The sequence below is a fragment of the Plectrocnemia conspersa genome, unplaced genomic scaffold (genome assembly GCF_051122295.1).
Source record: "Plectrocnemia conspersa isolate PC_06_02 unplaced genomic scaffold, ASM5112229v1 ptg000003l, whole genome shotgun sequence".
Lineage (NCBI taxonomy): Eukaryota > Metazoa > Arthropoda > Insecta > Trichoptera > Polycentropodidae > Plectrocnemia > Plectrocnemia conspersa.
Genome location: NW_028277167.1, coordinates 23,172,085 through 23,196,129, shown reverse-complemented (window position 1 = coordinate 23,196,129; position 24,045 = coordinate 23,172,085). Strand labels below are relative to the sequence as shown.

At 29.2% G+C, this 24,045-nt stretch overlaps 2 protein-coding genes across 3 annotated transcripts in view; one reads left to right on the top strand and one right to left on the bottom strand.

The window, feature by feature from the left end:
• The window catches only part of LOC148237000 (uncharacterized), a 495,914-nt gene that overhangs the window by 163,223 nt on the left and 308,646 nt on the right, over positions 1 to 24,045 (bottom strand). The window contains exon 3 of the mRNA XM_088183465.1: positions 16,851 to 16,987. Coding sequence (XP_088039591.1) covers positions 16,851 to 16,987 — 137 coding nt within the window. The remainder of the gene's footprint in view (positions 1 to 16,850; positions 16,988 to 24,045) is intronic.
• LOC148237002 (UDP-glucosyltransferase 2-like) lies at positions 266 to 6,716 on the top strand. 2 transcript variants are annotated; one of them, XM_088182019.1, is made up of 4 exons: positions 266 to 1,078; positions 4,208 to 4,821; positions 5,775 to 5,997; positions 6,071 to 6,716. In XM_088182019.1, the coding sequence occupies exons 1-4, from the start codon at positions 838 to 840 to the stop codon at positions 6,589 to 6,591; spliced, it is 1,599 nt and encodes a 532-aa protein (XP_088038145.1). In that variant the 5' UTR covers positions 266 to 837; the 3' UTR covers positions 6,592 to 6,716. The 2 variants fall into 2 exon arrangements, with proteins under 2 accessions (XP_088038145.1, XP_088038144.1); XM_088182018.1 differs by having other exon boundaries at positions 281 to 1,087.

Sequence of the window (24,045 nt, the reverse complement as noted above, 5' to 3'; positions counted from 1 at the left end):
ACATTTATACAATTTACTTTGTTATGATAATTTTATAACCTTATACACCGTCTTCAGACGCGTTTAATTGTATCTGAATAATTTACCGAACCCTTAAAATTAGCTGCCGGAACACTGAACACACTTTCAAACCACAGCCCCAAATAATAATTTATTACGTCCATAATGATTCGGTTAACTAAACCAGTTTACGCCCGACTGGCATTTTGACGTTTGATAAATTTAGTTATATTACCAATAAAAATCATATGCGTTATTTAGACTTAAAAAAGTAAGCGTAGCACTTACGGACGGGCTATAGAGAGGCTGTGGTCCGAGCGACTCGGCCTCAGTTTGTATCAATCACCGTTAAGGCCGGTTGTGCATCACAAGACACGGAGTAAAAAAACCGTGATATATGGACTTTCACGTGTTTAAAATAACCCGTGTGTTGTCATAATATTATATGATAATAATAAAAAAAATCTGGATTAAACACATTTATATTAAATTAAAATAAACGAGTGTTGTGCGAGTTGAACCGCTGCGGTTAAATTTAACTGACACGGTTAAGTCAAGTATTTAAATAGAACGCATTTCAAACTTGACGATTTACGATTTAATATGATACTTGTCATCAATTAAAATGCATTAGTTCAATATAGTGATCGTACGTGTGCGTTTATATATTTTTTTAAAGAATTACGTATACAATCGTTAAATAATCATTAAGGACAGCGGTTATATTGTAGAAACCGGCACGACTCACGTGTAAATTTGCCGAGCATTGTTTGATTTGCAGAGCAAATATAAGCGGAGTTAAAAGTGAAAATTTATTTAATACAACGAAAATTAAACATGAACCGGTTAAGTTTGTGCTGTGCGGTGTTCTTGGTGGTTTTGCCCATTTCAAAGTCGGATAAAATTCTCGCGGTTTTGCCCTTGGATATTGCGTCCCATCACAGGTTTAGCGAGCCGATACTGAGGGAGTTGGCGGCCAGGGGTCACCAAATTACGGTCGTAACGCCGATAAGCGACCCAAACCCGCCGCCGAATTATCGGCAAATAATCGTGCCTAGGATAAAGATTTGGGACGCAGGTAACTATGGTTAATGACTCAATATATTATTAGAAATTATTTATTAACATTTTAAAAACAATTAAAAAAGCCTTATAACAGTATATTAATCTTAAGGGGTATCTACAATCAGTGATTAAATAAATTTTGTACTTTTATGGCTCACATACAACGCTATAGTACATTATAAAACACGAACGTGTATAAAATTATTATTCATATAGTAATATACAACAAATTTTATAAACCAATCATTTTTACGATAATTGCTTTTCATGAAAAACGAGCTTAATGCAAATTTTAAATATTTATATGTAAAAAAAATTGACCATATTTGTAAGAAAAATATAAATTTATATTGATAGCAGATCTTTATTTATTATAAAACTGTATAATCAATTGAGCGGGTCTCTTTTTATAAAATACAATAATATTCGAGCAATGTAAAAGTTATGTTTAACGAATTAAATATAGGATACTAGTATATAATTGTGTTATTTTTTAACAAATAATATTAGTGATAAACAAATTAATAAGAAAATAAATAAAATAAAAATATTTAGTAGCCAGATTTCTCTCGCAAGAGGCAAATTAACCAGCGTATTTAATTTCGTAAAGATGATTTGTAGCTGAGTGTAAAATAAAAACGAACGAGGGTGTTCCGAGACAAAAAACTGGAGTACGATAGTATGAGTTTTTTTCCCCTCAACACCAATTTTTGATTGAAGCTTTTTTTAATTAGTGTTTTTATGTCTTTCTAGGAATTAAACAATATTTTATAGTACTTAGGTTTCATATTACTAATCTCTAATAAAATATGTTAAGCTCTAATATTAGTTTTTAATCATTTCAGTATATTTTCTGTATAATTATCTCTAATGAATGAACGAATCAATTATTTTTAATAAACTTTTTAATGATACTATCAAATAAAGTATTGTGATTTTTATCTAATAAGCACGATATACCATCAGTGACTAATACCTGGTTTAGAACACCATACAGATTCTATGGTGTCTGGAGGATCATAATTAGTGATTATTATATTTTTATATTTTAAAACGATCAACACAGATAAGGTTTTTCTAAAAAAATTTAATCTTACAGTTGAATATCATGACGATCTTACAGTTAAACATAAGGATATGTCGTGAAAATTTGTAAAAATCTAATGAGCTACTTCAAAAATCTAACAATAAGAATATCATATACCTATTATAATTTCGATATTAACCAAAATATCTTTATTTATATAATATTTTTAATATCCTTAATCCAAAATTAAAAAAAAAATATATATTTTCTTATCAGTCGCTAAATTTTACAAATACTTTTTGATACTAAACAATAAGTATTTATTTAAATATAGCATAAGATAAAAATGTTTTTTTCTTTGTAGTATTCATAGTTATTTTTAATAAAATATTTTAAAATAAGTTAAGATATTTTATGCGTGACATAATGATTGACAGATGATTTTTTAAGAGTAGAATCTTAAAAACTTCCCAGAAATATGATTATAATGTGTAAGAGACACAATTTACTTTTATTATTAATTTCAGAATTGCAACTTAATTGCATTTAAAATAATTCTCTCATGAAGTAAAAAAATCCTGTTTTAGGTATTTCAAAAATTTGAAAAATATCCAATTAAGTCAGCATTGAGTTTTTTCAATAACAAGAACAATCATATATATAAAGATAAAAAAAAAAGTTTGGAAACTTTTGAACGAAATTAAAATATCAAATAGAGGTATGGGTATATTATATCACAGATTTGGTTTTATTTTAATTTTTATATATACAGATAAATATTTAAAATAAAATCTAGTTAGATCATGCATAGTGACGTAGCGAGTAAAATATATGTCAATGATCTCACTACTTTGCAGTTGTTGATTGTGTTTACATGGTTGTAATGCATTATGTTAGCAACTGTCATATTGCAACAAAAGATTTTCTATAATTTATTCAATATTTATTTAAACGCTTGAAGCTCACTAGTATGATACAAGTAATTTTGAAAATAATAAATTATGAGTTGCAGCTTGTAACTTGTAAGAATATATGAGCGCGTAACGCACAAAATAAATATTGAAAGAGTGTTAAAAAAAGGTCTTAAAACTATTTTTTTATTAAATTAATTTTAAATTATATATCTATTTTTATATATATTTTCATTTTAAAATAAAATAAAATAAAAAATTATATAATATAAAAAAACAAAATTTCTATGAGCTGAAGAAGCTCGTTCTTAAAGAATTTTCAATACCCATTATGTACCATCTAGCTTGATTTTATTTATCTGTGTGATAAGAAAAATCTAGGTAATATTAATCTTTTATGATCGATTTAATTTTTAGATATTTAATATTAACTAATTTTGCTACCGTAGACGCAATAGAAATTAAAAAAACTCTAAGGTTCATATATGATTCGAGCCCAGGTCTTTAAACCGCGGTATTAAAGCAAAACTAATTACGACCAACTATAATTTTAAAAATTAAAAAAAAAAATATAAAATTTCTGAAAAATATTAGTATTGCAAAAAAAACAGTAAATCGATTTATAAGTGCTTAATAATAGGCCTCCAATCTGTTAAAAATAGCAAAAAAAAATTGCGTTGCTCAGAAATAAATATATAATTTTAAAAGTAGTTTAAAGCCCCTGTAGTGCACAATTTTTACATAATTTGAATAGATCGGAATCGCAGCGTAATAACTATGCACAAAAAATACAAATAATACTCGAGAAAGTAAACCTACTCAATTAAGTATTTTTTTACGTTCAAGTTATGTCACGCCACATACACACCATTAAAATTTAAAGCAACTGCAGTTCGTACAACGAGATTACTAAAATACAGAAACTTTCGCAACGGTTCTCTAGAACTACAATTGCGAAAATTTGATGCGTGCAAAGTTAATTTTTGCGCAACGTTATGACTAATAAAATTTTAATACCGACTTTTCATTGTTCGACAGTGTTGCTTAGCAAGTTGAGAAAGTTCCTTATACATACGTATATTATTACAAAAGTTTAATAAACATGTCGCTTCTTTTAAAACAATTCGTATAAAACGTTATTAAATTTTTGCAAGTTGACAGGTATAAGATATATTTTTATTAAAAGTTTTCATTATTTTTTCAGTAACTCCGGATGATAACAGCACTACGCTATCGCCGAACACGAATGCTTTTATTAATTCCCAAATGGAATTGAGGAACAGGACTTTGATACTGACTGATGTAATTCTAAGATCTAAGTCTATGAGGGACTTTTTGGCCGAAGAAGATCAAAAGTTCGATGTGATTATATGCGAATTGTTCCACATACAACCGTTTTTTATGTTGTCCCACATTCACAAAGCCCCGATAGTGGCCCTTTCGGCCCTGGGACAAGGACACTTCATCAACCAGCAAATGGGCAATCCTTACGAACTCTCTTACAATTCGCACGAAAACTTGAACCTGCCCAGCAAGTACAAGTTCTTCGACAGACTGAGAAACACGTTCTGGACCATGGTGGACTTGATGGAAAGGGATATGTGGAATTCAGAGCAGGACAGGTTAGCGAAAAAGTATTTTGGAAAAAAGGACGAGGGAGATACTGAGAATGCCCTGCCCACTTTAAAGGAGCTGGAGAAGAACGTATCGTTGGTTTTGATCAACACGCATTTCAGTATCGATACCGTTAGACCCAACGTTCCTGCCATTATTGAGGTCGGAGGGTTACACATAACACCTTCGAAAAAGATTGCAGCGGTAAATATCATATAATATTATATATTTATTTATAGATAGATTATTTTGATCTATAGAATGGTTTGTGTATTGGATAAGTACAATTTATTATTTAAGATCGATACAAGATGTCGCTATATAATTTTTACGTGATAAATTTATTTTCCTTAAATTTTAGTTGAAACACAGATGATTTTGATATAAGGTTCATAATCCTAATTGCCCCTTATTGCATATTAAATAATATCATTAGTACTTTTCAGTTTATTTAGGATATAAAAAAATCTATTTTCGTTATTTGTATTAAAATTAAAAAACTAATCGTAATAATTTAAAATATATATAATATTAGACATAAAAATATAATATATTGTGTGTTCCATAACATAGTATAAAAAGTATATATTAATTTACAGAAACATATTTTTTATTTTAACCAGTTTTAATGATCCATAAATTAAATTATAATTGTTGAATTTATCAAAAAAAAACTGTGTTAAAATAATATCCTTATATAATTATATTTTGTAAGGTTTATTTATTATATTACTATTGCGAAAATTTGGCTTAATTAATTTAATTACAATTTAATATACACACAACAATAGTAAATCACTATCTAAAATAATAACTGTTAACAAATTAATCCATATGGTGGTTTTTATTCCCATAAGTAAAATGATTTTATTATATTAGCAGTCGTTTAATTATTTAATATTTAATCTCTATGCCCGCAAATCGAACTAGTAAAGTTGATGTTATATTTTTAATATATTTATTGTAAAAATGATATTATTGTGTATGTCACGACAAAGCCAAAGCTAAGGCTCTTATCAGAGAATAATTTATTAGATATAAGTCGATCTTTAATATAATATTAAAGATACTCAGTTGTAATGATAGGTTTAATATCAAATACTAAAATTTATATATTTATATTGAATAGCTTTTTACTACAATTTTGTATTTTTTAGCCCCTTCAAAAATTCATGGACGAATCCAGCAATGGCGCTGTATATATAAACTTAGAGAGCGATATATTAAAGTCAGAAATATCGTCTTCAAAAACGTTGATGTTCAGCAAATTGTTCAATTTTCATCACAAGCACAGGTTTGTGTGGCAACGCGAGGCGGAACTTTCGGAAAAGTTTGACAACGTCTACGTCGCTAAGACTCTATCGCAAAACGATATTTTAGGTAACTTTAACCCGCTATGTTGTCATATTAAATTCTGAAACGTGTCTCAAGGCGCAAAATTACGATATTCCAGGTCACAAAAACGTCAAAGTTTTCGTTACGCACGGAGGCCAGTTGAACATTCAAGACGCTGTATCCAAAGGAGTTCCGGTCGTTTGCATTCCGATGTATGGAGATCAATTTTCGTCTTGCAACAGGGTCAAGGATCTGGGGATTGGCGAGGTGTTGAATTCGGAAAGCCTCTGCGAAAATTCAATAAGCGACGCCATACAGAGGGTGTTGAACGTGGCCGATTATAGAGAGAAAGCGCAAAAATTATCGGGGATATTCAACGACAAGCCAAATCCGCCCCTGTACACAGCAGTCTATTGGGTCGAATACGTCCTGAAGCACAAAGGGGCGAATCACATGAGGTCTCCGGCCCTGGCGCTTCATTGGTACGAATATTATTTATTGGACAGCATAGCCTTCATGGGTTTAACAATATATTACGCCTTCTGGGTGCTATCCTGGATGTTCTGGAATGTCGTACTGAGGAAAAAGGTGCCCAGGGATGATATACAGCATCTAATCGAGAAACAAAAAGCTCAGTGACGCGCAATGTTTTTGTATATATATAGGTAGAAATTTTTGCCATGCATTGTGTGTGTAGATATATTTTTGTAATGTGATTTTATGTAAATAAGCAATTGAACAAGGAGATAATATTAATTCTAAAAGCTTGTGTTATTATTTTTTTTTGGATAACGTAAATATTGTTTGCTGACGTGAAGCTGACAGAAATGGTGTATAAATCACTACATGACTTCCGCCAGTGGCGTTCGAGAAGAGATACGAAGTGCAGATAAAATGCGGTAAAATAGGAGAGAATGAAAATTGAAGTAAAACTAGTGTGTGTAAATATGCTTTTTATCATTTTCTTTTCGAGTTTCTACTTAGATTATCAGCATTTCATGTAAAAATTTCAATATTATGTACATATAAATAAAACATATGATATATTGAAGCAAAAAAAATCATACTTAATCAAGATAGTCCGATTTTTTTAATATATTACTATTACGATCTATATTATATTTTTTTTTAAATCGTAAAACGTGACAAAATGCATCGTCATTACTTGGCTGTCAAATACAAAGTATGCGTCCAGTACATTTAAAAATTGACATACACAAAACAGAACAGTACGGCCACTTAAGACAAATGTAAAATGGTAGATGATTGATTAGATATACGTAAATATCAAAGCTGGCTTAGAAAAACTTAAACTGAAAATCACGCTATTTATTTTTCCTAAAAGTTTATTTAAAAAATATATGTACTTATGTGCAAAAGCATAAAGACATATAAAATGCGCAGTACTGGTACATAAACATTTCCATTGCTTACCATTTTTAAAATAAAAATAATGAATAATCTGTAACTATTATTAAATTTCGGAAGAAATATATAAAAACATTTACGAATTTAAGAAAAAAAAAAAAAATATATAGATAATATATAATACTTATACAGAATTATATATTTATAAACCTGTTTTAAGGTTTAGTAACCCACCCTAAGGGGTATGACTTCGCAGCCAGAAAGATGGAGTTGGAAACTGGTAATAATTTATTCGTTAAATTTACATATTGTAAGTTACTATGATTTTTCTCGGAGCGGTGGTAGAGAAGCTGGCGGAAGGATGATGTCAGTGGAAGATCCTCAGAGGCTTTGTAAGTGAGGCAGCGACGGTGTAGTGGAGGTTGGTCCTTCTGCTGCAGTGGTGTCTAATGAGGTCCCTTTCTGGTGATGGCGGTCCATGATCATATGGTCCTCGTCTACGGGTCGTATCTCAGCATATCTTCCGTCGTGTTTGCTTGTCTCTGCCTTCTCCTCATTGGAGAGCAGCCTTTAGTATTAATAATCGCTGACGAATCCCAATCACGCAGCGATCGTCCAGCCAATTGTTGCATCGTTTCACAATGAAAGATGTATACGCCTTCAGAATGTGACATTTATTATATGGATATGTTTCGAGGTCAAATTGTGTAACGGGAATATTGTGACCTTACGGTGCTTTTTGTCTTCCGGTGACCATTTCGCAACAAAGAAATATTCTTTCAATTAATTGGAGAACATTTGCGTGTTATTTATGTGAAACCCTTTTTTCTAATCGTAACTAGGGCTCTTGTGTGGTCCCATCCTTTACACTGTATTGTCTTGTGATCATTTTTGGTCACGGCAATTTACTGTGTGAGTTTCAAGAATAAGAACTCTCATAGTGTAAACTTGAAACTAATAATATTACGATAGATTTATCTTCATCAAAACAATATGAACTTAGTTATTTTAAGTTTGTATTTGAATTCAAATAAAAAAACATTAAAATGTATTTTTTTTTGCTTTCATTAAAAAACGTTTTTTTTTTTTGAAAAACATATTCTGTTATTATTTTGGTTTTAGATGATAGATTGTCATTAAAATATAAATTCTAACATTTAATTCGATACAAATTAAAGTAAATGTTTTTTAATCATCCATTCAAGTAAAAACTCTTTTGAACTAGAAATTAATGTATATTACTATGCCTTTCCAAGCTACATATATAATATATATATACAAACACATACAAAATCTAACCCCATGTTTTAACATTCACAGCTTAAATATATAATCTTATCCTTTTGATACGCACACGGAACAACGCCCCGTTTAATCGAATCACGAAAATTATTCTTCGTCGAATTGTTCGAACCAGGCGGGTGCTGTAATATTTTATTTCATCTGGAAAGGGTTAATCTTCACTGTTTAATCATATATTCACGGTCCGCGCTCGTATTTCACACACGATGGCCCGACCCTTTGGGGCATTTCCTTGACCCTATGCCGGTTTAAATTTTGCATTTGCAACTGCGCAAAATTCAATTATAAATCAGGCATTGTATTAGGTGTAAAAATAAGTTTCAGTTTTTTTTAGATACAATATAAACACATTAGAGACATATTTAAATATAATCGCTAATCAATAATTGTATTTTGTGCTTTTTAGAGATTTAAAATCGTATAGTAATTTCCAGATCTTAATATTATTATATTTTAACAATAGTATGTATAACCAGAGCTATAAAAGTGCATGAATATTTTATATACTCTCATGCCTTAGCAGTATTTCTGCATAGAGTTCAAGTATGTACTTGGCTCAGGAACACACTATACTAAACTAAACGCTGGTAACAGAAATATCGATTGAGTATTTTTATTTTTTTTAATCGTCCATTGCAACTTGACCTACAATACACCTATCAAAAAACATAAATACCTACCACCAGACTGAAAGTCTGAGAATCAGTGCCATTTATATAATTAATTATAAATTATTATGTGTAATATAATTTATAATCAATAAATGTCACTTTGCAGCTAAGGCCAGTTTTTATTAATAGCACATTTTTATAAACAAAAATTCAACTATGCTAGCATGGCTCGAATCTACAACCTCTGGGTTATTAGTGACCTTACAGATTACGCGATTCTGACCTTATCTCTTTAATAACTAAATTATAATACACACAAGCATTAAATTTATTGAAAATACAACGAAAATTACGTAAAATTAGTATTAAAATATTATACCTAAACATATATTCATGAAGGATTTAATCATAATGAAGTAATTAAATATATTACAGTGAATGTGTATTATTAGTAAAGATATATTTTCACTGAAAATTTAGTGAAATTAAATCGAAAATCGCATTCACTGGTAGATATATATTTTGTTGGTTAGAGTTTAATTTAAATGAAACATGCTAGTAAAATTATATGCTAAACTGTAATGGTCTTTAACTAACATTTGTAAACGACACTAAATAAATCCCAATTATTTTGTTAAAAAAAAAGCGACATATAACCTGTTAAGATCAAAATTTTAAGTTCCAAACTTAAATAAATTAAATTTTCTAAAACTAGCTATTCGTTCAGGTTAGGTTTGGGTTTGAGCAGAAAATGGACGTTTTAGTAAATTTAGTTTCTGAAATATTTTAGAGCAGCGTATAATTTTACTAACACCCATTACCCGTAAAAATGTATTTTGTTACGATTTCACTGAAACAGTTAGTGAAATTATATTTACACTAGTGAAAATATAGCTTTACTGTCACAAAAATACGCTACGATAGTGATAAATTTATTAATTGTTAATAACTAAACTTATTAATGCCTGTAATTTTTTAACATTAGAATTAAAAACAAGTTATAACTTTGAACTTTTGGTTGATTCTATGCGATTTAAAAGTGACGATCTGAGTGGACTAAATTTGGTGAGCAAAATATAAACGCTTCTTTATCAGAACTTGGTACAAAAAATAAGTTATATGTGTCGATTTAGTGTTAGATACACTGGTAACGAGCTAAGGAATAACAAGTTGAAAGTGAAGTAGTGTTCTGACTTTTATATTGTCGGAGAAATGGGAGGAGATAATAATCATAAGTGATTTAGTCAGTGCTACCAAAACAATGCTATAATTGTCAAGTGTTTTCTACAGACATTTTATAAACGATGCTGTAAAATATATATGTTACAGTAAATGTGTATTACTAGTTAAGTTATATTTTTTTTTGACGTTTAAGTTTAATCATAACTGAATACGTTTGTATATTTCTATTAGCATAAATTTAATTTACCAAAAATGTTCTTTTATGCTTTAAAATTAAATTGAAGCTCAATTTACCGACTGTAAAGTCACTTAATAACTACAACGTATCAAGAAAAACGATTACTACGGTATTAATGAATCTTTGCGAAGATGAGGAGATACGAAATATACAGTTTAACTATCTACACTCGATAAACGGTATAGATTGTTAACTGACAGGCGTAAGCCCAATGCCTTACAACTGGGTAAGTAAGTTAATCAGATATAATCAATACCTACAAGTAAGTATAAAACACCAGATGAAAGTCAGGGAATCGGTGACATTTATATAATTAGTTATAAATTATTATGTGTATTATAATTAATAATTAATAGATGGCATTCTGCAGCTAGAGCTTTTAAATAATTTTTAAAAATAAGCAAATACAAATATATAAATATATATATATAATATTAAAAGTGACTTGTGCCATTCAGTCTCTGAACAAAATCGTCCGACATAAAGTTATATTTTCAGGTGTATTCCAATATTATTTTTGCATTTTGTAAAGCAATTGAGGTCAAGCTTAAGCACGTATAAAATTAATTTGATATTTGTTAATATTATTTTTACCCTAATTTAATTCATTGCGTTCTAATTTATTGTGTTATTATTTTCCCAGCGCGGCCAGTCGGAAAATTGAACCATGTACAAAATCCGCGTATTAAAATACAAAGCTAAAACACGTAATTGCCAGAGCAAAGAGAGCTCTCGATCCGTGCCGGATAGTTTATTCGGTATTTAGACAGGGTTAATATTTGCACAAGGATTAACAATTTGTACAGAGCTGAAATAGGAGCGGTCCTGTGGCTCTTTCTAGCCACTGCTAGATACTGCGGGCTTTCATTAACGCTTCTGAATTATTATGATAGTGATATTTTAGCGATGATCGCAATTTCGAATTCATATTTTCGACATTGATATTTGCCACTGGATAGTATTATGGTTTATAGTTATCGAAGCATGTGATTCAACGAAAAATAACCATTGAAATTTGATGACAAATACGATAATATCCAGCAACATATCAATCAATAATACATATACCAAGGATGATATATTTGTTTCGAATTTATAATATCCATACATACAATTTTCACATTATTTAAAAAAAATAATTCATAATCTCAACGATGTTAATTAAACCCTCAACTCCAACCGTCGATATCAATGCCCTCTATTTGATCTTTGTTTACGACGTATACCACATATTATATACAGCTACTTGTATAGACCGATATAACCCATAAAATATATAGACCGGGTATTAAGGGAAAATCGTAAACTTTTTTATGCTTTTCGATATTGTAAGCTTTCAGTAAATGCGCAATAAAATTTAAGATGTTACCTACATTTTACGCCAACCCGAAAGCTGTATTTAATGAGAATAACGCGATCTGTATTGCAATTTCCATTTATAATCCGTCGACCATAAAATGTAAACATTTATAATAAAGCAATATGCATTTATGACTAATAAATATTCATCTGCATTTATTATGATATTATTTAATATTAAAAAACATTAGACATAGAAAAAAAAATTATCGTTGTATTTTAAAAAAGTTACAAAATACACTAATTTGGCAAACCTATGATAATCATACAATCTGATAAAAAAAGTATCCATTATTTTTTTCTTACAATGCTACTTTGTTGTTTGGTCCTTATTATTACAAAGTAAATTTTCTAATATTTAATGATAGGTGACGGAACAAAGAAAATAAGAATGTGCATTTTTCTTATTGAATATATTTTTAAACCAAAGCTTTCGTTCATGCCGACACCGTCGTTATGTTAGGTTATAAATCGTTGATTTTATGGGTTGAACGTCGAAAATTGCAAAGGGCGAATATTATTCGCCCTACGGGTAATATTTTCCGGTCATCCGTAGGGTGGCCGGACCGAGGCATAAGTGAATCAAGTACTCCTAGGACGAAAAGGGCCATAACGCTTTTCCGGCCCATGGGATATCCGCGGGGCGTCAATTGGAAAATAATTTACGAATTATCCGCAGCGCGGAAAATTGTGCGATGCCCAAAGATTACAAAAGGAAAAGGAAAGTTTATACAAAAGGGGGATTGTGTAATGAACGCTCGAAGAATGCTTTCTATTTGTACGTATATATAAGAAGAGTTTTAGGTAGTCGAAAAGTTAAAAAAGTGTGTGCGTTTGTTTGTAATGCATAGGTACTTTTTAACTGTAAAAGAAATTTAAATTATGTATTATAAAAAATATTTAAGATTAAAAATAATAATATATAATCATAAAAATATAACCGCTAAAATTTCTAGATGGATCACTTATCACGAAATTAAGCTTTTGAAACGTGTCGAATACATTAACTTTGTGTGACGAAAAAAATGCACATTAGTTTTTCTCCTGAAAATGCATTACAAAATTTTTGGAGAAACGTCGAGACAAAAACACTAAAGACAAAAAAAACGGTAAATAAATAAATAAAAATTTAATTCAATTTTATATTTTTTTTAATAAATATCATTAGTTAGTAATTTATCCGAAAATGTTATATACGATTTAATTGTAGCTATGCTTCTGATTTTCACTTAAACATACATTAAAAAAAAACGTTTGATACGTTTTAACAAGAAAACGTATAGTTTCTATGGTAATAAAATAATGTAGTAAATATAATTTAAATATTATATTACACTGTTAATAAAGTCATATAAGTGATCCTTAATTTTATTTTCATTATAAATGTAAATCAAAATTAGCTGTTTATATTATTACAAAATCACTTCGAAAATATACTAAAAATATTTATAAAAATTAATATATACCGCATTTAAAAAAATCTTGAAAAAAATAAGTTATAGAGTATAATGATTTTTTTAAATTAGTTCTAAAAACATGAAATGTAAATGTTTATTTAACAAAGTTATAATGTATGTATATACTTTCAAAAAAAGCTATACTGTCTTATTCTGTCAACTTTTTTTTCTATATATAAGAAATTTAGATACTTTCATTAGATTTTATGTAAAAAAATTTACCATCAAAATAAAATGTTAAAGATATTTTTACGTACGTAAGAAAATACCACCAAATTATTTAAAACATATTTCGCATTGGTTTAGGTATAATTGAAGTCTGACAAAGGCTAACATCAGAAAATGATGCAAATATATAAATATAGTAAGAAGTGAGACAATGTTGTATTTGCTTCTCTATTATTCGTAAAATATATTTAGAAAATAATTTTGACATAGCATTGCTAAGTGTCTCACTCAATAACTTATTATACGCTGATAGTACAGTGCTCATGATACAGATTTTAAATGCGCATTAGTTAAGTTGCAAAAGTCTGTTAAGCATATAAAATATAAAAACCCATAAAATCAGTCCTTAAAATGATAAACCTGTAAAAGTATTCAAACACAATACGGACGACTGCAACAAAATTAATTATATAAGGAATACACTTGAGACAAAGACCACCGACTAGAGATAAAATACTAGATCAAGAAAGGCACGATATTATTTACCCAAATGAAAAGATTCTTTGCGAATATGTTTTCAGTTCTCTTTGGTTTAGTTTATTAATTAAAATTAAGTATTAAAATTGTCGTATCTAAGCACAAGCAAAAAGCTTTTAGAAAAATGAATGATTTTAAATCATAAAATCTGGTGACAAAATCAATTTCGGCATGCGATATAAGAAAGCAGGTTTTAAAGCTCAAAGACAAAAAAGAGACTTCTTAGGTAAAATGGGACACCACCATGAGAAACTATTTTATATGAAGTCAAAGTACTCGCTATAAATCAGAAAGATTTAAAATATTTGTTGCAAGTACATTAAAAAAATAGCCATTCAAACTTATTTTGTGATTTGTAATCTGATCTTGTGACTTACAGCAATTTGTTATAAAAATTCAAACCTAAACGGGCGCTCGGTTTTTTAATTTCCCTTGCCATAAAAATCTTGATCGCAGGCAACAATAGATTATTTTTTCAGATACTTCTACTATAATTTACACTTTATCATACACTTGGAGTTTAAGGCTTTAGAGCTTCAGCAGCACTTTAAGTTACACTCAATAAGTACGAACTTTAACCAAAAGGATGCAAACCTAACTAGACGATCGCAGAAGCCGCCGCTTCTCTCTTTGCATCCCTTGGTCCAGATCGACGGAAAGCTTTAGGTAAATTTAACATATACAAACTATACATATCTTAATTGTTGCACAAAAATATAATAACAACAAACTTTGTCTTAAGAAAAAAAATAAACCAAGTCCCAACTCAAAGTTTAGCACACTTAAAACAAAATTGGAGTAGATTCTAGGACGCTTACTTAAAAGGATAAAAAAGAACAAACTTTATAACAGACATTCAACCCAAAAATATAATTCTTACATTTTTGTCCAAGACAAGGTACTAGGATGCATAAAACCTAAAAAGAGAACAACACCTTGGCTGAAAAACTGACAGTGGTTGGACAAGATCACTATATTTTTATTTAGTATAGTAGTAAACAAGTTAAATATAGTTAGAATGTTTGCCATCGTCCAATTTTAGATAGTAGAAGTAAGAAGTTTTTGGCTTAAACTATTTTTTATACTTCGTTTTATAGCTCTTGAAGGTAAAACTCCTTACTAGTGAAGATGTTAATGTCATTAGTACTTTAGCAGATCTAAATTGTTTTAATAATAATAAGATTCAATACATGCTTTATTTATAGAGAAGACTATTATATTGTGCCTAAAACTAAAAAAAATTGCTTTATCGGTTTTCAAACTTTTAGTGTTGCTACTTTGCCAATTGACCAAATTAATTAATAATTTTTGGGTCATATAATATTTTATTCTGGGGTAAATGTAATTTATATCTATCTTTAGAAATCCTATTTTGTATGAAATTAAAAAAAAAATTTGATTAACGAATTTTTAACACTCTAATTGCCAAAATATAATATTGTATATTGCTACTTTTTAAAAAATAAGCAGATATTTTTAGTTTTTAGTTTGTATGGTATTTGGATTAAGAGTAAAATAAATAATATATATATTACTTTTTTACTTAGATTAATTTATATAAATAAAATATTTTTAACCCTTGTAAATTTAGTTTTTAAATTATTCAGATTTTTGACACTCATTCTATACTGTGTACATTACATTACATACATTTATTGTGATATACAGTGTTTGTGTATTGTATAATATAACTTTATATATTGATACATATATAACTTACTATTCAGACTCACTTAAGGTATTTTAATGTGCTAATTATGTGCTCAAACAAATAACATTTTCAAAATTTAATGTTCTATTTTTTTTTAAAGAATGTATGTTATACATATTGTATTTGGTATATTATTGTGATAAATATTTTTGTTAGAGCTTCTATTTCAGAGGATTGATCTATTTTGAATAATAATTTTCTAGGACATTTACCTTTTTATTTATATTTAATGAAGTAAATCAATATAATACAAGTTTTATTGATTTATTTTATCCAAAAAATCATACATTACTTTATTAGCTAAACGGAAAAAGCACACAAAAAAAATTTGTCTGTGTTAATAACTAATTGGTTATATGTATAGTTTTTTAATAAAGCAGATGTTAAATCGCTTTTTGTGTTTGTTGACTCGATAAACGATCCCCTGTCACTTTTGATAAAATAGTTGAGAAGCTCAATGCAGCTGTGAAAACAGCTTAGACCTTCGAAGCAACAGGTGAAGTAGCACAAAACATCTCTTTACTGCTAAATGCAGGTACTATTCAAGTCTATAGAATATAACATAACAGGATTTTGAGTGACTATGTCATTGATAAACTCTTTTCCTTGAATCATATTATAAAATTCAATTTTATTACAAAGTAAATTTATAAAATAGGAGTCTTAGAACGTATATATTATGTATGTGTATATAATGTAAGTATATTTTATTAAACAAGGGTTGATACATTACCTATAACGCGGAAAATTGCGCGACGTTCGCAAAACGAAAAAGTTTTTAACAAAAAATGTAAAATTGCCATAATGAACGCGGAAGAATGCTTTATTTTTTTTCTTAATAAAAGTCCGGGAAGCGGTAGCGTTATGCGGAGAAATATTACGCGCTCCCGGAACTCTCGTAGTGCGAGGAGGAATTCTTTTTATGAAATTTAATAGGTGACCAAGGAAAAGTTCTTTAAGCTCACCTGTACAAGATCACCGTAGCTAGAGCCCGCGGCTGTGAAATTAAGCTGGCACAAAAATGGTAGGTGGTCCTCTCGAGGTCTGCGAACTTCAAGTTCGTAAGTTCTTCCGACGTCGCCAAAGTACGTACGGTTGCAGGCTGTAACAAATAAAAATCAAAAATTAATTTTATTATTGCAAAAGTAGTAGACAACATCGCATGTATACATCTTTTTAGCCTCAAACCATTTTCATTAAATTGATTACGGACGTTGACACTAAAAATTGAGTTTTTATCTACATTGACATCTAATTAAAATTTAATTTTTTTATTGCTAATAATTTCATTCTTGGGAGTACTGTTCTGAACAACTGCATATAATATTAGTTTAATTCGTATATTTGATTATATCATATAATACAATTTAAATAGTTGGATATGTTACTCATTTATGAAGATTCAGATTTAAACCCGATTTCAGCTTGAATTTAATTAAACTAAAAGTTTTATCTTTTCATCCAGGCCTAGACTTATTTTCTACGGCACGTAAAGCGGATATTAAATAAATTAAAACTTTAGTATGAATAGTTTGCCAACTCGTATTAATCACAGTTGCTGTGACATTACACAAAAAAAATCAGAGCCTTTCAAATTGTGCCATCAATCTTAAACGTGAAATACAATATTGACATCAAGATAGTGCCATAGAAACTTATTTATTGAGCGAAGTGCTCATAATAAGTGCTGTTCGAGTATTTTTATAGTTCTCGTTTACACGTTCGAGTGTCTGCCTCGTTTTACCTTGCTTACGCTATGCTTTCTGTAATCTATTTTTTCCGTAAAAGTATATTGTTACTTAAACAAAAAAGCACTCAGGAATATTCAATTCGAAATATTCGTTCCATCAAATAAACTTATGTATGTATACACAGAGAAAGAGAAATTGAATTGATCCCCGTTTTTCATAATGTTACACTGCGGTTATTTGAGTAAAGCGTCGTAAAGCTGGTCGGATATAAACGACGGTACAATAAAAATATATATCCTGTTCCCACAAAATCCGACAACATTATATTGATGACTTAAGTCCAAAAACACATTGAATACATAATAAAGCTATATATTTGACGCCCAGATAGCTATTCCGCCCCCGTTGGTGTTCGAATATAAAATGTCCGTATGAAAAAGCACTTTCGCAACGGGCGAAATGAAAAAATGCGTACGCTGTATGAAAGTTTGATCAATTTTATTGGCATGTTTATATATCGGTCGACGTGTACTTGTATGCATACGAATATATGAAAATCAATTTATTTGAATATTGAAAAATATTTTCACAGACTAACTAGCCATACTTAAATAACGTGACGTAAAAGTGTGACACAATGAAAAAAACCACAACTTATGTAGCTTAAAAGTATTCAATATTCCTTTGAAATAATCTCCATTTACTTTAATATAAAAATATTTCGATTTATATATTTTTTAAAGTAAATGTTTATTCTGTGCAGCATTATATATTTAAATAATAAATGAGTGCAAAAAGTTTTCACTTTATTTAAAATTATTAATAAGCTTAACATATTTAAAATCTATAATAAATTAAAAGTATTTAAAATCCATAATAAAATAAAAAAATATTTTCAAGGTTAAAAAAAATTATTTGAATAAATCTTGAAATTTTATTTTGAAACTTTATAACTTAAAAAATATTTAAATTAGTGTTATACAATTTTGTGTAAATTCCTTTCAAAGGCATCAGTAAGAGGGATTTTTGCAACACTGTATTTAGTAGTATTGGTAATGAATAGTACTTATTTTGAAACTTTGCCCCTTTTTGTTGAAAATGGTTTTTCAAGCGAAATTTTAAAAATTCTCTAAAAACAATAACTTTAAATTGCTAACGTTTGCCAAAATTTATATATATTTTTTTGCATATCCACATTATTTATATTAAATTATAAATCCCGTATAAACTAAACATATTTACAAAAATATTTTTTTTAGAATTTTAAGATTTTTATACATATTTTAATATGTGTTTTACAATTTAAATCGATAAAATCAATTGTGACGTTTGTTTTCAAGCGCGCTAATACCCGGGATTCCCCACCGTCAGACACTTTCATCTGTCAAACGCGCGTCGGGACACAGCTTAGTGCGAAATTAATTAAATAAACAGTAAAATATGTTATAATCACAGAATTTTTCTTACAAAGTGTTAGTTGAAAATAATTTAAAATAGTGCAGCATTGAAATTATAGACAATATAATCAATACTATAAATTATGAGTGTGCCAGAAAGTGTTTGGTTATATGAATAATATATCACGGTTATTGTAACAAAATTACTATTAACTTTCCAGGATCTAATGTTAAAAGACATACAGCGGCGATTGGGTGATTAAAAGTATACATACCAAATGCTAGTAATAATGAAAAATCTCGTATAAGTGTAAACAATAAGTTACATTTTACCCACTATATCGTTTACAGTTTATTTTCAGAAGCAATGATAGATCTAATAACATTTACGTATAGAAAACAATTAAAATATGACATTGCAACAATTTTTAAGAAGATGAAGAGATGCCAATCTATGTGTTTAATCGTCTACAGTAACTTCCGGTAATTTTGTTCTTCGGTTGTCGTTTAAATTTAATTTATGGATTTTATTAGTAGTAATAATGCGTTCAATGTTTACTTTTGATAAGATTCTGATTGTTTTCAATTATTTTTCAGAAGCAATGATGGAACAATTTGATGACATATAAAGCTTCTCATATTTAAGTCACTGTTAGCAAGTATTATCTTTTTATAAAGAACATACTACATAAGTTTGATGTAACTGAATATCTTGAATTTGGCTATTCCGAAAAAGGAATGATGGCACAGAACAAAAATTAAATAAAAACCATGACGTATACATATTTTGCCACATCGGAATTAAAAATAACCCATTCTTAGATATTTTGGCTATGGATAATTCTAGGTATGCAATCACATATTTAAACTCATTGTAAAATGTCGTTTATTAGATAATATTCCAGTAGCTACACATGTATAAGCTGTCCGTTGGCTGATATATATAGCTTTCTCACTGCGACTGCACCGATTTGATCGATATTAACTTTCAATCCTCATACATACTACACGTTCACGTTTAAAACATACCTAGTTTATTTTAATTCTTAAATCTAACGTATATGTGCATCAAATCAGAAGCAATGATAATGTTTTTTTGTAATATAAAAGGAAAAACTCACTTTTCGGCCTCGGAGCCCGGCAACGGGAATTCAAAATTTGAACATTTCATTACGAAGATTGTTATATGATTATTTATCTTATTTAATCAACGTATTCTTTTTATGCTAAACACATTATGTATACATTTATTTTCATAGTTATAACTAATTTATGAAAGGAAAAACTCACTTTTCGGCCTCCGAGCCCATCTCCGGGAATTCAAAATTTGAAGATTTCATTACGAAGATTGTTTTATGATTTGATCTAGTTTAATCAACGTATTCTTCTAATCCATAACACATTATGTATATTTTTTTAATAGTTATAACATACCTAGTTAATTTGCAATCCGATTATTTATATTCAGTCAAATGACGAATTAATGAAAATTATGGTCGCGTAGCAAAATTTTATTATTTAATGATAATTGTTTAAAACTGTTGTCGTGGTACTGTCAGCCATTTTGTTTTATATATGAATGCTTATTTTTCATTGGTCGAAACAACAGAACGCATTACCGGTGCCTATTCAAAATTACGAAGCAAATTCAATTTTTATTTTTATTATTATTTATTTTTATAAATTAATATATTTCTTTTGTTTACGTGTAATATAATATACACTGTTAATACAAAGCGATACGATTTACAGAATAGATAATGTTTTATTTAAATTTATTCATTTAAAGTAAAATGCTAAATACATCAATTAATTGCTTAAATTATAAAGTATTTATAAGCATCAATTTAACTAGGGGGCATAAAACTATTAAATAAATAAATTTATGCCTCTAAAGCAAGATGCGGTAAGGTATTTTAAATTTATACTTATACTTAAGTTTGGTTTTGTTGTATTATAGGGCTATTATGGTCCTACGTAATATTTTTGCTGTTATTATGGCAAGGTTATTTAAAATTTATAAAAAATATTTTTTATTTTTTGTAATAAAAGTGCGCTATATATTATTGTTTTGCTTTATTTTTATTAATTTAGAGCTAGCTCTAGAGCCACTTGGCAAATTACTGTATATTTAGTAAAATTGTATGGCTTTTTTGTGGAATTGGTTTTAAGGCCCAGAAGACAGAAACATATTTAGTTTACCAGAAATCCACTATAAGCTTAGTAAATTTAGGCTTGAAGTTTAGATGTATACTCAGGTATTTAAAGCTCGTCCTACATTTAATGAAATTTTCTTGTTCACTACTAGGAAGTAGAGATCAGGATTTTCTGCGTATTGTAAAAAATCTAAACCTTAATTTAATAAAATAAATATACGAGTTTTGTTAAGATTGTTGTAATTTTATTACAATTGGTTACGTCGTTGGTTACTAGACATTAAAAACTAGTTAAGACCAATGTACAGAAGTAGCCTGAGCAAACTACCTTCCCGATTTTACAGTTGCAATATATAATTACAGAGTGGACTAAAATAATGACGTAAAACTTGTTTTGTTATTTATGAATAATAATTTTATATATATTTAAATAAATGTGACAAAAATTGAGTGATTATCAGATTTTTTGTATATATGTATAATATATACAAAAATATCTGTATATATATTTAATTTTAAATATATAATTTATATATGTTTATACATAGTATATATAATACATATATGCACTTTTAAAACCTCGTTTTAAAAATTCGCTGTTGCTGAGTATTTTTGCATTTTTTGTAAATTTTACATAGCTTTTATATTTTATTTGTATATATAAAAATATTTGTTACCCAACGTCTGATAATATTCCGATTATGTACTACTCCTTTCATAAAGTTTTTCAGCTCTTATTTCATATTTTAACATAACCACAACAAACGTAGCGGGTTTATACTTAAAATTATACAGATATATTATTAAATCCATTCAATGGTATTAAAGAACTCGAAACTTCTGAAAGAGCTTCCTTTTATTTATTATCGTTCGTTCCCCCACATCAAAACAACTCCCCGCTTCTTTCACGGGTTATTTGCTTACACAACGCAGCGGTTAAATTCAACCGTAAATTTAAACTCTGTTTATTTTTTTATATCGAACACATCGATTAGGCCCGAAACGTTTGCGGAGCGTGAAGGTCCACGAACGTAACTGCCTTCTGCGTTCCCATCTCTCCAGAAAAAGACAAATGGCAACGCCTACGGCCGCGCTGGCCGTTAGATAAACACTCTGACGTCGAAGAGCGACGCCGGGCAACGTTTGCAGTTTCCGGTGCCTTTTTCCCGGGATAAATTTATACGAGCGCCTTTCCCGGGACCACTTCAAGTAATGACCCTAAGAGGCGCGTACGTGTCCTACCAACAGGCTCTGGGTTGGCCTGAAAACTGAGCAAGAGTGAAATCTGGTACCCGCAAACGTCTATTGATCACGTCGAACGATTTGAAGTAGGTTCTAAATCTTGGGTTTAATTAAAATAAAAGCGCTTCTATTTTTAACATTAAGTTAAAGATTTATTATCCAGACTATTTTAACATTTCTTAATTAAATCTTAGTATATAAATAGGTCAGTATTAGTCACAGTAAATATTATACAGCATGATTTTTATCATGAATTAAATATATAACTATATTTTAATCACAGAACTCACGATGTTTTACTACTCTCTCCCCTCTTGTATTGTATGGAGTTATAGGTATAGGCACGCATAATCGTACTCTAACCTTCATTCGCCTATGAATTTCAATATCTTGTACCTCTTGAATATCCGTAATTTTTTTTTAAAATAGGGTTCACTTTGTAGTGTGGTTATTTGGTACTCTTTATTTCAAATAATACTATTCATATTAATATAAAAAATCTAACTGCGTTGATAAAAATATTTTATTGCTGTTTATATTTAATATTAATTTAATATAATATTATATACTGTATGTGTATTTATATTTTATATGTATAAAAAAATAATAAATGTATCACATATATAGTCTTGTGTATAAAAAGACCACGTTTTTCCATCGGCTCTAGGACGTGCGCGTATGGCGAGGAACAAATGTGGCACATTCTGAGTTTCTTCCTTCCTTTTGATCTTACATTTATTATATTTTTCCACACACACACACATATGCGTGCACGTAGTTGTGTAACATATCCAAAGAGATGAAATCAAGTGAGCCAAAAAAATTTTCTTCTATATAGCAGAGAGCAACCCGCTCTCCCTTCCCGTGCTTTATCATGCATCATCTCCGCGAACGTATCCGCCGAATGTTACATTTTTATGAACACCGTGTAGTCCCAACTTCATGATGTTATTTCTGGTTGAGGTTTTATATATCAAATGTATAATGTTTTCTCTCTAAATATTGTTTTGCACAAATATGGACTGTGTCGGACGCGACGCATGCATAAATCATGGCGTTTGCTGAGAGCGTTTCGCTGAAATGTTTTTGCGAATTAGGGTTGACCGACTTCTTGTGCGGTTAAATGTACAATAATTTGCAATTTAATAATCCAAACAATTAATTAGAACTAAACATATATATAAAATATGAATCATAATTTATATATTAATACTAAATATTGAATAAACATAGATACGCAGCTCATTGTGCAGCTGATAACTATCTATATATTTATTAATACATTTTGATTTATCGGTTAACTTTAACTGTATTTTATCATGAAAAGACTTAACCCGCATGTCTTGTGATGTGAGCCATTCAAGAAAGTAATATCTCATTTCATGTTGCTCACGTAACGGTTGCATTGTGCGCCGCTGTCGGCCCTTACACGTGCCAAAAACACGAATTGCGAAATTGCACGTGTATCGATTATATAAAGCACTCAAAATAAGTTGTGCGTGTTTATTTCTTCTTATCAATTTTATGCTAAAAAACTGGTTGAGTTATCTGAGCGCGAGTCGAAAGCTCGAGACGAGCTTCCTACGCAACGAGTTATACTTACGTTACGTAAGAAATGAATATATTCATATGCATATTTAAAATGGCAATAAATCAGTTAGAGCCTGCTTCAAG

Excerpts from the sequence above, each read along its gene's own strand:
- LOC148237002 (XM_088182018.1), top strand. The coding sequence starts at position 838 with ATGAACCGGTTAAGTTTGTGCTGTGCGGTGTTCTTGGTGGTTTTGCCC. Across the intron at positions 1,088-4,207 it reads TTGGGACGCAGGTAACTATG|TAACTCCGGATGATAACAGC; the intron begins GTTAATGACTCA and ends TTATTTTTTCAG. Across the intron at positions 5,998-6,070 it reads ATCGCAAAACGATATTTTAG|GTCACAAAAACGTCAAAGTT; the intron begins GTAACTTTAACC and ends ACGATATTCCAG.